This window comes from Scleropages formosus, chromosome 9 (assembly GCF_900964775.1).
Source record: "Scleropages formosus chromosome 9, fSclFor1.1, whole genome shotgun sequence".
Classification (NCBI taxonomy): Eukaryota; Metazoa; Chordata; class Actinopteri; order Osteoglossiformes; family Osteoglossidae; genus Scleropages; species Scleropages formosus.
The window spans coordinates 6,896,781-6,912,739 of NC_041814.1; the positions used below are offsets into that span (position 1 = coordinate 6,896,781).

Consider the following 15,959-nt stretch of genomic DNA (forward strand, 5'->3'; position numbering starts at 1 on the left):
ACAGCAGGTGACATCGGAGTGCGGCCATCACCTTAGAGCCTGAAGGTTCTTTGGTTGGAATCCCACTCGTGCATTTACACCGTTGATAAAGGTACTTGCTCTGCACTGGTACAGTAAAATACCCTGCTGTGTAAGTTATTGTAAAGTTGATTATCTAGCACCGCGGGTCGTCTCCGACAAATCCCTCAGCGAAATAAAGGTTGACAATAAAGAAGCGAAGAGATGTAATTAAGACGAGGGCCTGGAGATGTTCAGTAAACGTGAGGGGTGCCATGATGAGCTGCAGAAATGCTAATAGTAAGTGTAAGTGCACTTCTCCAAGGACTCGCACCATTAACACTGCAGTCGTGCTTCACAGCTGGCTCTGTGAGGAAATGGAGGGAAAATTAACCTCAGGTTCAGGCACCCTCATTAAACCACATGGAAAAGAGCTTGCGCCCGTTTCATAATTGTTGACAACTCTTGCTATTGTTCTATTTCATTTCTTATTGGTTTTATTGCTGCGTTTCGAAACAGAATGAACATTATTATCTTTCATATATGGAACGGAACACTGAACACGTACACCCGCACACGCAAATCACTTTGGCAAATCTGCCGTTTATTTACACGCCAGTCGTCATTTATGTGTGTACTCCCAGTGCGTGTGTATACGTGATTTATATGAGGTCGCGTGTTTTTTATGCCTCGTTTCCACGCTCCACCGAGTCTGAGGCGAGACGCCGCGCGTTTGCTTCTCTCTGTCGAAATGCCCGCCTCACGCGCCTTCGCCCCTGTTAAAGGAGCGCGGGCGCGGGCGCGAGGCGGCATCTCCGCCTTCCCGCGGCGCGCCCTCCCCTCGCGCGCGGCGCTCCGCGGCGCCCACATTCGCGCAACTCCGCGCACGCGCTCGCTCCACTCCAGGCGTCGTCAGGTACGAGGAATTAAGGCCACGGAAAGACGGAGGGAAAGCGGCAGGAAAGTTAAGGACAAGCAATGCTATCTACTGACGATGCCTCAATCCGACTGAGAGCGCAGCAGGATGAATTTAATCTTTTGCACTTTTTCGGCACACTTTTACTTCGGCTTCCAAGTGCTCCTGCATTCCTTCGTCGTGCCTTGCTCGCTGCACCCGCAGCCGTGCCACATCCTGGCGCAGATAGGGCACACCGTGCGCCTCGGCGCCCTGCTGCCCGCGCGCCAGCCCGCCAGGGTGCAAGCGGCGCTCAGCCGCGCGCTGGCCGGGCTCGCGCGCTCCGGCGACAACCTGCTGCCCTACAACCTGAGCCTGGAGATGGTGACCCGCAAGCCGGCGAGCGGGGACCCCGAGACGCTCTTCAGGTGCGTGTGCCAGGCGGTAGTGGTGCAGGGGGTGTCCGCCGTGCTCGCCTTCCCGCAGAGCCACGAGGAGCTCGTACAGGTGGAATTTATGGCTACTTTTCTGGAAATCCCCTTCATCAGCATCGTTGAGCACGGAGAGCCGCTGAGCACGCAGGTAAGTGGCCGGAGCGGAGGGGGCAGCGCCTGGCGCGCAACTTTCTCCACTGCGCACGAACACGTGGCAGCGAACAAACACGTCCCGTTTGCCGTCACATTGATGATGATTGTGTGGGAAAGAGCACGTTTTTCGGGTGCGAACGGCGTGTCGCTGTGTGTCCACGACTCACATTTCGACGGCGAAAAATACGAGGATTGTGGACGGTGTCGCTGCGAAGGCGCGCTCCAGATGTGCTTCTAGTCGCTAAAGCCGAACCGATCCCCGCTGCGGTGCTTTTTTGGGACGCGCCTGTCTCTGTACACTCGGAGGTCGCAGGTTCTGAATTCCACTTCTCGCAGTGGCTCCCTCGAGCAAGCAAGGTACTTACCCTGCCTTGCTCCGGTAAAAATTACGCAGCTCTAAATGGCTAAACACACCGAGTCGCTGGAGAGAAGTATCACCTACATGATGATTTAGCTGACGCTTTTCTCCAAAGCGACTTACAAACTTAAGGTCACAACATGCTTCCAGTCATTTACCCAATTTATACAGCTGGGTAATTTTACTGAAGCAATTTAGGGTAAGTATCTTGCCGCTCAAGACAAGAGACTCAAGAGAACTACAGCCGGAGGTGGGGATCGAACCTGCAACCAATGACACCACAGATGTTTCGTAACACTTAGAGTGTGATCCGTTATTTCAGTGCCAATAAACGTGTTTTAAACTTTCCCCTTTTACTCGAGTTATACTATATGTCTTGCAGAGCCCTTCGGTCTTTTTTTTTTTTGCGTAATTTGCTCTCATCGTTTCCTTTTTTTGCTCTTCTTGCTGCGAGGTCCTTGCACCAGGTGTGTGCAGCTGTCACAGTGCTGTGTGTGTTTGTGTAATATCAATATGTGTGTTAGTTGGGCGACAGTCGGCCCTTAACGAAATGCAAACAGACACTCACTTATGAATATTCGCTCATAAGCGTCGCACGTGCTGTTGGCTTCACGGTGTAATTACTTATTATAAGTTATTTCCCCGGCTTAAATTCCTTCCTGCGTAAAATTTTCTGCATGTGCAAAATGTATCGATTTTTCCTTCCCATTTTGATTTAAGAACCAGTGTCTGCCCTGGACGGGCTGGAATGCGCGAATAGTGTGATGTACAATAACATATAAATGTCCAAGATCAGCCTCGCAGAAAGCAATTTCCCACGGCAAAATTGGCCTTCTTTGGTGCCCAAACAAGACACTTTCATACACACATTGTCTACTGTAATGTCAATTTACCATTTTTATCAGATCACCTTATGAAGCTATGTTGATGGGCTTGAAAGTGTGCAATATGCAGTTCTTTAGGACATGTTCTAATCAAAATGGTTTTAATTATTAGAGGTATAACAGAAGCGAATTAAACCATTGTTGAACAGACTGTACAGATTGCATGAGTGAGGTATCCTATGACATTCATTGTCCCAGGTGGGTATCCCCGATGATCCTCAGTGACATTAAACACGATCATTTAAGAGAGTCACATTATTGCCCTGCAGTTAATACCCTTGTTAAAGTCAAGCTGGGTTGGGTGTTGCTCTTTCTGTTTTTTTTTATCATAACATTTAATCTTCATCGTTTTGTTGAGTCCCGGTGATTTAATTTTACAATCTATCAATCGTCCTCGTTTTTTGAGAAATGCCTCTGTCTTGAATGATGAAAATCATTTCCAGGTTGAATGAATTCCCTTTGGATGGCTGGAAGGTGCAGGTCATGTGGTTAATAACCATGCCTTTGGTATGGGAGCTCAGTGTTTATTTGGCACCACAACTAGTGTATAACATGTAGATCTCACACACACACACACACACACACACACACACACACACACACTGACTGAAACCGCTTGTCCCAAGTGGGGTCGTGGTGACCTGGAGCCTAACCTGGCAACACAGGGCACAAGGCTGCAGGGGGAGGGGACACACCCAGGACGGGATGTAACATGGAGATGGTCATCCTAAATTATCTCTTTACTCTAGACAATAATAAGATGTAATTATGTATTTTAAAAATGACATTGCACAGGAAACAGTTTTTATATTTCATACCAAACACATCTTTCTGAAACATTTTGATAGGGTTAGGCATTATGTCAGAATTCATACAGTGTTGCATTATACTATTGATGCTTTAGTTTAATAAACTAGCCTTAGCTCCTGCATTACCAAGCAAACTAACAAGATATTATTTAATGAATAGATTTAATTTCGTGGCTGTTGGGGGAGAAGTATATAAACTGAGCACACGAAGCCTTTCTAATAGCCCAGTAACAAATCTGTTAATTAAATGTGCATACTGTTTTGCTTGAAAAAAAACAAATTTGCAGAATTTTATATCAAGCATATTAAAAAGGAAGTTAATCTTTTTTCAAGTACTCAGCAGATTTTCCTTTTCGTATAAACTGTTTCTGATATCATTTTTGTGTGTTATGTCAATAGACTGCAAACAGTGAAATATCTACAGATGTCAAGCATCTTCTGTAAAGCATATGTGCATAGTATCAAATTTACATGAGCTTCATATGAAGCTAATAAGTATGCATGTTTGGTAAAACTACAAAGAAGAGAATGTCATGTTGATTTCAAAGTCAGTGGTGTAGATCAAAAGGTGTATGTCTTGTTGCTGCTGTGTTACATTTTTAATATTGCTCAAGAAGAGTGTCCTTATGTTTCCAGTGTAAATATTCAATGCAAGAGAAACAGTTGCTTTTCCACAGTGATGCATTCAGCTGTGGAATATTCACTAAGAGATTACACCAAATGCATGAAGTTTCTCTGCACTAAAATAAAGACTGTAAAACTATTTTCACATTAATGTTCCTTGAAGAGAGGGGGTGCGGTGGCGCAGTGGGTTGGACCACAGTCCTGCTGTCCGGTGGGTCTGGGGTTCGAGTCCCGCTTGGGGTGCCTTGCGATGGACTGGCGTCCCGTCCTGGGTGTGTCCCCTCCCCCTCCGGCCTTACGCCCTGTGTTGCCGGGTGGGCTCCGGTTCCCCCGTGACCCCGTATGGGACGAGCGGCTCTGAAAATGTGTGTGTGTGTGTGTGTTCCTTGAAGAGTCTGTCAACAATTTTTTTCCACCGTAAAACAAAATTGTTGTTACCTATTAGGAGTCAAGAAGTGAAGACTTACACTATTTGTATACATCCGTAAAGTGTGAGTACACCTGAGAAATACTTTTATGGTACCAAATGGACAGAAGAGTGAGAGCAAAGTAACCCTCAGGTGTCGTACATCTCAGAACTTCAGCAGAACAGCTGAAAAGACAAGTCGGCTCATTTTCTGCTCAAGCTTGTTAACTCAGTTTCTCGTAAAAAAATAGTTTCCAGTAAATGGTTTATTTTGTGCTTGATTCGTCCTGTAATTGTCCTTCCATTTGTTTTTCACACACCAGTACTCAGCATTGGGCTGTAGTGCTCCAGAGCCAATCCTGGGAAGCATATTCCATGAGGTGAGACCCATTCTGGATGGGATTCCAGTCCATTCTGGAGTACCTGCTCAGTCTCTAAGGGCAGTTTCAGATCATCAGTTCATGATGACATGTCTTTGGACTGTGGCAGGAAGCCCATGCAAACTCTACTCAAACAGACAGAGCCCAGGCCAGATTTAAACCCACAACCATGGCGCTGTCCGGTACCAGCACTACTCATTATGCCACTCTGCTGTCCCAAAGTGCCTGTTTTATATCATAAAATCACGCATATGGATACACACTTATCAGCAGTTTAACTTCTATTTGAACCTGTTGCTTGAAAAAAGCTTTTTAAGGTGGTAACACAGGAGATTAAAAGCTGTTGCTTGCTGGTTCAAGTCGGACAGTCGTCTTTTACATACTGCTCCAAATGGGTAGATAATAATTGTAACCGTAACATTGTAAGTCACTTTAGAGAAGAGCATCAGCTAAATGGATAAATGTAAATAGTAAATGTAAGTTTTCAAGCAAATTGTGTGTGCCAACATGTGTCCCACTGAATATTTGTGTATACTGTTACTACATTTTTTCAGTCCCCCGGTACTTGAGAAGTTGTTGGATCCCTGGTCCTTACAGGCAGATATTCAGCTGTGTAAATGGTTAAAAATTCCAAGCAGTTTTGCATAAAGATGTTGGCTACACAGATAATGAAAATAATTATAATTTTTATGCTGTTTTGCATGAAGACTTCAGCAAAGCAGAGCATTTACCCAATGATAATAATAATAATGATGATGATGTTAATAATGGATGAGATACTTCCCCTCACAGGGCACATGTAGAATCTTCTGTTTCTTGGCACTAGTGTTTCCCAGAGCCTGTCACACTGAGCTGCTTCGGTTGCACCTGTCCAGGAATTAGAAGGTTTAAGAATTCTTCCGACAGCTCCCCGGTAGCCGCAAGCACTCAGTCATGAAATGTACACCTATCTGATGCAAGGCTCCTGCATACAGAGCAGTTTTGCCATCCTGGGGCCTGTGTCGACACGGCTGTCAGGAGCTGCGCGGGAAGGACACAAGTCACCAGTAATGTCGCTTTGTGTGTCTGTCCATGCAGAGTGCTTTTCTGACACTAGGAATAAATGTTTGTCGCTCCCCGTTAAACTGTTTTTATGTTTCCATTTTACAGATATACATGTGGAGGAAGTCTTATTGGTGCTTTAATACCTGGCAGATGAACGGTGTGTGTGTGCGTGCGTGTGTTACAGTGGCCTTGGCAGGGTTTACCAATTGAAAACGGCTTACATCACAAGGTACTTTAACAAATTAAAAGAGAAAAAAATCACACACTATAAATCTTACTGCCAGCTAGGGAAAGTGCACACATTTATCTTGTTTAATGCCGGCTCATTAAAATCACTTTGGAAGGTTTCATAGCTGACGACAGAATTATCACTTTACGCTAAACTGAGGTTTTCAGAACTCTGACAAAAATGAGCGAAACACTCGGAAAATGTTTTAATTGCATAAATGGCGGGTTTTCTCAGGGAAACTTCAACTTGAAAACTAGTGAATAGTTAATTCTGTGGCTGTGATTGTTGTTTCATGTACAATTGGTGTGTATTGTCGGGCAGCAGGGTGGCACAGCAAGTAGCATCCCTGTCTCCCAGTGCCTGGGTGATGCAAGAGGATGTGGGTTTGATCCCTGCTCAGTCCGTGTGGAGTTTGCATGTTCTCCCTGTGTCTGTGTGGGTTTCCTCCCACAGTCCAAAGACATGCTGTTCAGGTTCACCTATAGTGTGTGTGTTCCACTGATGTATGGATGTAATTTACTAAAAAGAGGTAGGAAAACAGATGAACTAAGGAAGAATTTAACACTTTCTGCCTTAGAAAGAAGAAATATGACACTTCTGTGTACACTGTTTGAGAGTCACTTGTAATTAACTGGATAAACTGGGTGTTGAGAAACCAGGTACACTCTGGGATCGCTATTGCGTTCTGTTCTGAAATTTTGCTATACTGTTTCCAGTAATAAGCAGCGTATTTCTTATTACAAACCAAAGTTTTTATATTTTTCTATCTGCTATGAATTTCCATATAAGGGATATCCGCGATTCTTTCTTTGAAGAATGAATGTCCCATTTGCAGCATACTTGCAAGGAGAAGATAATTTACTGAATGAACAACATTTAATAAATGTAATGAATACAAACACCTTGTCTTCAGATCAAAATGTTAATTATCACTGCTTGCAAGTGCATAGGGAGATAATTAATTACTCACACAGTTGTATATTATTGTTCTCAACCGCTTTACTTAAAATGTCAGATGTGTAGCAGTGGTATTCCACAATTTCGGGTGTTACTATAGAGCAGCAGTTGGGTAAAAAATGCTGTTTGTATTGTTTATAGAAATTATGTGAACTCCCTGTCCTTTCATTTGGTTAAAGCAAGCATTTTGAGTTAACATGACATGCTTTCAGTACACAGCGCTCCAAGAGTTTCCTTTTTTATTGTGTTTGATTTTGAAGACACTCCTAGAACTACTAATGCTACTGAGGAATGCAGTAAATATTCCTTTATCCCATCTGCAAATTGCTTTCTTTCTTCAGTAAAATATTAAAGCCTTTTTCTTTTCAGGCAGTTTTCATGCCAGTTGATTCCTGTCCCACTGGGGAACTTTGATGATATTAACTTGCTCCTCTTTTTAAACTGCCAGTGTCTTTTTTTAAAGGCAAGTGAGAGCATGGGAGATTGATATAAGCAAAAATAGAGTTCTCCTCTTTGAATGAAATTACATTCTAATCTGCAGACATCAGTGAATGTTGTTTCTTAGTGCTTCTTCATTGAACATATTCTTTGAAGGTTATTGTACTTAATGAAACTCAAGCTTTGGAGAGATGGTGTTTTTAGGCTGAAACACGCATATTAAAGATGAATGGCTGGATTTGCCCCTTGGTTACAATATGTACCACTGCTCTCTCTAGCAGCTCAGTGCAAATACTCAATTAAAAAAAAGGTTAAATTTTCTTTTTTACTTATTTTAGGATTGTGTTTAATTAGGATTATGAAAAAGTAATGTCCCACAAAGATTTCTGGCCTGGAAATAACCTCTTTGTGGAAGTTCTTTTTAGGCTGGTGTCTGTTCATCAATCCGACATTTGCTGTCAGCAGCAGAAGCTCAGCTCCTGCTGTTGCTGTGGCTGGTTGTTGCCGTGCTGAAAAAGGTCTGGCTCTGCTGCACTACTGAAGAGCACAGATAGAAGGGCCTTTCATAACAGGAACTGGCCCGGTTCAGTGCTCTGAGGACACAGAAAGACAAGGAGCTGCTATCAGAATCTTCCTTAGACTTTGGCACATTGCTAGCAAAGATGAGTCATCAAAGGAAGTAAGCGTCACAAATGTCTAGCAAATGTGATTAGTAAGGAAAGGAGATATCCTAATTCCATCTTTCTAACCCTCGTATATGAAGGTATTCAGTTTTGCAATGCAACGAAATTTGTCTCTAAACTTTATAAGTCACGGTATGTTTGTTGCTTGTCCGAGATTTTTTTGGGACGTCAGATAAAGTGCTGATTGGGAAACACGCTTTCAGAGAGTGCAATGTCCTCATTTGATTGATAAGCAATACCTCACCTGGCAAATTTTACTCATGCCACATACTGAGAATACATACTTACAGGCAGACACTCACACACTTGCTTATCCCTTACAATAGCAGTCCTTCACCCCATTCATGACCGTTCGTGCCCTAATAACTCCATTGTGAGAGCTGTATGTACAATGTGTGAAATACCTGTGGGAAATAACCTGTAATGGCTCACAGGTGCGGGACTGCGATAGGCAGAATTACCTTTTCGGTTGAGGGCTCCTTAGAGAAGTCACTACAACTGGTCTTCCAGGAGCGAAAAAATTTTTAGTACTGTTTGAAAGGGTGTGTACTGTACATGTGTGTCAAGAGTGATATTATATGTCAAGATGTGCCTGGACCTGCAACCCCAGTGTATGTCACACACCTGTTGTGGCACATCAGGTGTAATCATGATGGCACTACAGTGTTAAAAATATTAATATATTATAAGGATATTATAATATTATAATATTATAAGGATGAGGCCACTTGCCATCACAAGTTTTGTTTATAAAGTCTGATGATTTTTTTATTTTGAAGGCTGCTGTGCCTTAGTCCTCAACACATTATTTACACAAGCCTTCTTCCACAGTGAGATAAAAAAAAATTATATTTAATAAGCCTTTGAACATCATGTTGTTCATCATCATCTGGCACCCCTGTTCATCAGGCTGCCTGCAGAATTGCAAACTGGGCACAGTGCTGGGATTGGACGGGCACCATCCTGGCATCAGATTAGTGGAGCTGTTAGACAAGTGACAGTGATTTCAGTGGATGACTGCTGTAAACAGCCTCATAGCATTTGTTCTCAGTCCACTGCCATCCATGGGTGCTCCTCTAAGCTTGTTGTGTCTGATTTGTTCTGTCCCTTCTTAAAGAAGCAAAATAAGTTGAGTTTCCGTATTAGATAGATAGCTTTTACTTGCAGTACATGTGGGACTCTGTAAATAATGGCAACTGTACACATTAATCTCCTTCACATAATGGATGGTATCTAGTGCTTCCTGAATTCAGCATTCCCCTTCCTCATGCTTATTGTAGTCTTTTTCATCCACAAAGAGACAATACATCACAATGGCTTCAGTGCTGCTTAATTTCAAAGAATATGATGATTTTTATGAAAACCCAACGAGCATCTTAAGAGTCCTGTTTGGGTTCTGTTTTTATGTTTCACAAAACCACTGCTCTATATCTCCCATTGAGGTACATTCAGAGTACAGCTGCCCAGGATCATTTTAGTAATGGCTGAGCTCTGCTTTATAGGTACAGTCATTTTTAGATGACAACTCTGTATTTTGCGTATCGCTTTTTGAACTTCAAATGTTAGTAAGCTACCACTTTTTCTCAAGGTGGACCTCTGTAGAGACTAAATTATGCAATTAATTTTACTGTCAGTTCATCCTTGATGATGCTAAATTGCCTGTAATTTGTGAATGGGTGAGTCGGTGTGTGTGCATGTGGCTACCCTGTGATAAACTGGGTTCCCATCTAGGGTCAACTCCCTCTCTGCCTTGCACCCAGTGATTCCGGGATGGATGTCAGTCCATCTGTCTGATTCCGAAGTCACTGCTGAAAGTTGCTCATCTTACTCTTTCATGAAACTTCTGTGAACATATGCATGTGTAGAACCATGCAGAAAAGTCTACATGATGACTGAGTAATACTGTCGTATTCTCAAAATGTATTGACTAATAAAAGTGAGTGAATCTTGATAAACCATCCATCCATCCATCCATCACCAAGAACCGTTTGTCCCCGAGCTGGGTCATGGCGAGCTGGAGCTTTTCCCGGCAACACAGGGTGCAAGGCTGGAGGGGACACACTCAGGACGGCACACCAGTCTGTCGTAAGGCACTCCAAGCAGGGCTCGAACCCCAGACCCACCACACAGCAGGCACCGGCTGAACTCTTGATAAACCTTATTTACCATTTGCTTCCCATATTTACCCACACATGGTTTTGGACAAGGATTACCCTCTGGTAGGAAAATGCACATCTGAGTTACAGTAAGGCATCTAGATTCATGATATATATTTTTTATTTAAAGGACTTTTTCCTTTCATCCCTAACTGGATCATTATTACTAGTCTGGCTTGCTGGCTTTAGGTTTTTCAGTCTTCTCTGTTTGCTAATGGCCACAGTCATCTATAGACCTCTACTAAAGTCAGCAGTTTTCTCTTGACAGCAATAAGGGTCAGCCAGGTTGAGTGTAACAATGTAGCTGTCATTCACTTTGAATGATATAAATGTGACATGTGTAGATACCCCCCACAGTGATGCTAGTACTCAAATTGGGTGTCTTGTCTTTTTTGAAGTATTTTTTTTAAGTGTCAGGGAAGCAATATGAGCATTGAAAAAAGAAATTTGTTGAACAATTGGGGACCTTGAAGCACTCATACAGTGGCTGTACAGCTGCGGTATTTAGTGCTGTATTTAGTTGGCATGGACAATGCTGCAGCCTCAGAGCACTTGAAAGGAGCGATTTCACGTGTGTTTGACACCTGCTCAGTCCGTGTTGAGTTTTTATATTCTCCTCGTGTTTGTATGAGTTTCCTCTTCGTGCGTACATTTGCCCCCACATTCCAGTGACGTGCTTCAGGCGGATTGGTGACTCCAAATTGCACATTGTGTGTATGAGTGTTTGTGTGGAATTGCCGTGCTGTATAGATGGGTAAATGATTGAAGGGAGTTTAGAACAGTGTATGTACTACATAATAATCATTGTATACCACTTTGGAAAAAATCGTTGCTAAATGAATGAATGTAAATATATTCATGATCAGGCTTTGCCGTAAGCTTCAATTTTTGTAGAACGCCTACGATGTCTGTATTGAAAAAGGCAGGAATTTCTGGAGCTTGTAAAATGCCCTCTGTGAATCTTTGGCCTTCTGCTGAGCAGCTAGTGGACCGGCTACCTTCACCAGTATTGCTGTGGCTCATTTGCAGCGTAATACTTCTCTATCAGCTCCGCCATTTTGGGAAAATTATTACCATGTCCTTCAGCAGCCCCATGTCCCATTCAGTGAACTCTCACTTCCTGTGCAGAACCACATTAAAATGGCCATGTATACTGAATGGACTAATTACTTGAAGTCTTGTCTTTCGCACAGCAACATTCAATTCCCAGTCACTTAATCCTGTTATTTTTGCACGGGTAACCAAGAGGGCAAAGTGAAGAAATGCTAACTATCCTCTCGTTAGTTTTAAGCTTTGCAAGCTCAGTTTTCCCTATAGTCTAGTGTTATTTGTGTAGCTCACATTGGACAAGATACTTGCTTTGTATTACCAGAGAGATACATGAAAGTTTATAGAACAAATTTAATGAGTGATTAAAACCAATGTTACTGCTTGAGCAGAGAAATAAATGTCCAAATCTCAATAATTGCGGGATTGGTACAATTATCTAAATGGCACTGTACAGGCAGAAAGAAAGCTGAAAATTGGAGCGATAATTATTCTAGGAAAAATCCTGCTAAGACCTTGTGATAAAACTTGACTTCCTTCAAAGCTAGCTGTGTCCTGGTTGCTTGTAAGATTGAAAGGAATTTATGGAAGCTAGCTTGGAGACTAATGTTAACAGGCTAGTAACAGGGATTAGGTGTTGTGATAGATAGGATAGTTGCCATCATATTCTACTACTAGGGTATTTCAGGTTGTACCCTAAAAATAAAGTGAGGGCATCATGTTGGTATACTAGAAATTTACCAGATGCAATACATTGAAGGTTTGGCCTGTGCCTGTTATGTGGCGGGTCTGGGGTTTGAGCCCCACTTGGGGTGCCTTGTAGCGGACTGGCGTCTCGTCCTGGGTGTGTCCCCTCCCCCTTCGGCCTTGCGCCCTGTGTTGCCGGGTTAGGCTCTGGCTCGCTGCGACCCCACTTGGGACAAGTGGTTATAGGAATTGCAAAAAAACAACCAACAAAAAAAAAAAACACTGAAGGTATACTGTAAGTCGACCAATTCAAGAAAGAACTCTTTTAAATGTCTAAGTGCACTTAAGTATATAAATAAACTTGACAATTGGTTTATTCTAAGGGATGTGTGACTCTTCATTTTGTCATTTTTTCTCTATCTGCAGACATTTTTGTGAACGTTATATTGCTGTACATTCTGTATGACTGTGGAAACTTTACTTCTGTACGGCCACTCTTGTTTAAGGTTAAGCAAATGAGAGTTTTTTCATTTTCCCTGCGATTTTAATGTTTCCACAAAATCATTTACAGTTCCTCTTTGAAGCACCTGTTAGACATGGTGCCTGGCGTTGCAGTGCTGAGGTGCAGCACTTTGATGCTGTGTGTGCTGAAGCCTGCAGGTGAATACAAAACTGATGGGATGCAAAGTCAGCCTAAGGCCCCCGATACACCTGAAATACCCTCTGGGGCAAATGAAATATGGATGGATTCAGAATCAATGCCTTACATTATCACACAGTCAAGTGTTAGCAATCAGTAGGCTCAAGCACATGTATTTCTTGTAATGCTAAGAAAAGAAAAGCGAACTTTTCAAGGGCAATTGAGGCAAGGAACGTTGGGATAGCCATTTCTGGGCATGGTTCACCGGTGTTTTACGAACAAAACCCCTTCCAGGTTCAAACAAAAGAGACTTTCAGTGCTTCCTCAATGTTTAGCCCCCCCAGCATGGTCCGTGTTTCAGTTCTTATGCCTGAGTGCAGCCAGTCCGACTGGAGGATTTGCTGGATGCCTTCCATATTGTACCGTGCATTGCTATAGATACCTTTGAAGATTATAAACTTAGAACCAGACTTTGGTTTCAGATATGAACATACTAACTGATTTGTTGTTGTAGGAAACATTACAGGTGATTATTTTTTGGTGGAACTCCTTGGTAGATTAGAATTAGTCTGCAACTCTGTTAATTACAGGTCATGTTAACAGCTGTAAACCCTGCTGAGTTGCTAAACGACCGCGTAGTCGGTTGCCTAGAGCCTTGCAGGTAAGCAGTTGCAGATGAACTTCAGAGCTTATAAATTTATAGTTTTCAGAATGTATGCAAACTGTAAGTTTTTAAGTTCGTTATATCCGCTGTATTATCTCTTTAAGCTGTGCTTGAGAAAAAGCATAAGCCACTGGATAGACAGCTGGTTACTGTTAAGAGAAATTTAACAGACAATAAAATTACTTACTTACCCTTGCTATTGATTAGAAAAAGAAATAGAAGGACACAGAAGCCTGGAGACGAGTAAAGTGATTCATTATGCAGCCAGGATTAATCTCCATAAGGAATTTTAACTCTTGCATAATGCAAACTGCATTCTCTATGAAGTCTTATCATTGCAAAATATCGCAACATATGTACGAACAACTATAAAAAAGGAAAAAGAGAGCAGGACAAAAAGGAAATACCACCGAAAAACAAGAATGGAAATCATCTGGATTGCTTTTGCGGTTGTGTAGCACAGAGCCATCTCCAAAAGGCGCTGAGTGACATTCATACTTTTCTTCATGGTGTCACTCTGTCAATCAAGGGTAGGTAAGCAGAAACTTCAGGTCTGGAAAAGGCTCTTCTGCTTGATGTATTGTATCTGATCCTGGCAGTCAAGGTAAATGACAGTCTTATTGTGATGCGTATCAGAAGCAGACAGGATTTTAAACGTGCCGGTTAGAAGGTCACAAGTCTCATACTGTACAATTAAAGATAAAGACAGTGTTTTGTGTACTGGTTCAGCAGTAGTTATCTTTGCTTATGCCACTTATGTGCTTATTGTGCATTTTCCAGACACACGCTTCAGGATATTTCCATTGTCAGAATCTCAGTTTTTTGAAGAGTAAAAATGAAAATATAAAGGAAAATGATGGTTGGATATGTTTATGCAGTTTAGGAATATACCTTGGAGTAAAATTACTTTAACACATTTTGAAGACTACCTTATTAATTATACTGATTGACTTTCTATATTAAAAAATTAAACATGCTGTACTCCAATTCAGGGAGGGCGCATTGGCGCAGTGGCTTTGGCCGCATCCTGCTCTCCAGTGGGTCTGGGGTTTAAGTCCTGCTTGGGGGTGCCTTGTGACGGACTGGCGCCCCGCCCTGGGTGTGTCCTCCCTACTCGTCCCTGCACCCTGCATTGCCAGGTTAGGCTCCGTCTTGCAGCGACCCCACTCGGGACAAGCGTCTTCAGACAGTGTGTGTGTGTCTGTGTACTCCAATTCATGGCATTCTCATTGCAAGTCTGTGAAGTAAATGTTAAACATAATTAAAAACCTACATTTTGTGAGCCATGGTCATCATTGCACAGGCCCTAACTAATGAAATGTTTCTTCCAGTGCCGGTCTCTATAATTTGATGTTGTGAATTGTTATTATTTCTTACTGATAATTTGAGTAGTGAATGTTTGATGTTTATTAAACATTTATAGTATTTCCAGTGCATTAAATCAATAGTTAACTCATGAATTCCAGTGAATTTCTGTAACAACAGGTCTGTGACGAACTGCCTCGAACACCTAGTCAGAAAACATTTTAAAAACATTTTCAAGTTTTTGTCTTTAGTAGTGATGTATCCCTTTGATGGATTTTTTGAGTCTTTAATGTGCAATCGCTATTTGAACTGTTTTGATTTCACTGTCATGCTTTAAAAAATATAATTCCATTTAACAGCCAAAGCCAATTTAAGGTGTACAATGGATGAACACAGCCTTTGAAATGAAATCCTGGGTTTCATCCATGTGGACTGATGAATGATCTTTTTTCTTTACATTAGAAAGTATGACAACCTGAAAATGTTTCAGGGGTTGTACTCTGCCTCCTTCTTTCAGAGGATCAGAGGGAAAAAAGTCAATTTATGATAGATAAAAGCTTTATTGATTCTGAAGGAAATTACACAAGCAACAGGAGCATACATACTGCAAAGCATTGGCAAAAGACACTGTAATGACACTGGAATTAATAAACACCACAGTTAGATAAGTTTAAAAGAGTGCAATTAGAAAGTATGCAAATAAGTAAAATGTTAATATGTAGTGTTGACAGTTCAGTACCACCCTAACAATGAGAGGACTCATTATTTGTGGTACTCTCACTAAGTTCTGAAGCTATATTGGATTGCTGTCTTTGTTTTGTTTTGTTTCTTGTTCTATATAACCCTACATTGCCCCCTTCATACTCCCCAGCCCCCATTGTACATTACCACAGGAAGAGAGAGCTGTAGCACAAGAATTTCACTGTATTCGCTGAGTACATGTGTCAACAAAGGTTGAAACTTGCAACTGTCTGCTGTGTGGCATTGTTGTGGCTGCAAGCCATCGGCACATTTGGCACAGCCTTTTCGTATGGTAGTCGGTCTTAGACCTTATTGATTATACCATGTAGAGCCTAATGGCTTTTGGCAGCGATGACCTCAGGTATTGCTCTGCGGAACAGTGCAACCGGACGACTGTTGCTGAAGGTAATGATTAACCAATTGCTTTT

At 42.1% G+C, this 15,959-nt stretch overlaps 1 protein-coding gene across 1 annotated transcript in view; it reads left to right on the forward strand.

The window, feature by feature from the left end:
- Positions 1 to 884: 884 nt before the first annotated feature.
- Positions 885 to 15,959, forward strand: part of grin3bb (glutamate receptor, ionotropic, N-methyl-D-aspartate 3Bb) — a 78,652-nt gene continuing 63,577 nt past the window's right edge. The window contains exon 1 of the mRNA XM_018745794.2: positions 885 to 1,474. Within this exon, the coding sequence (XP_018601310.2) occupies positions 1,022 to 1,474 (453 nt within the window). The 5' untranslated portion in view covers positions 885 to 1,021. The remainder of the gene's footprint in view (positions 1,475 to 15,959) is intronic.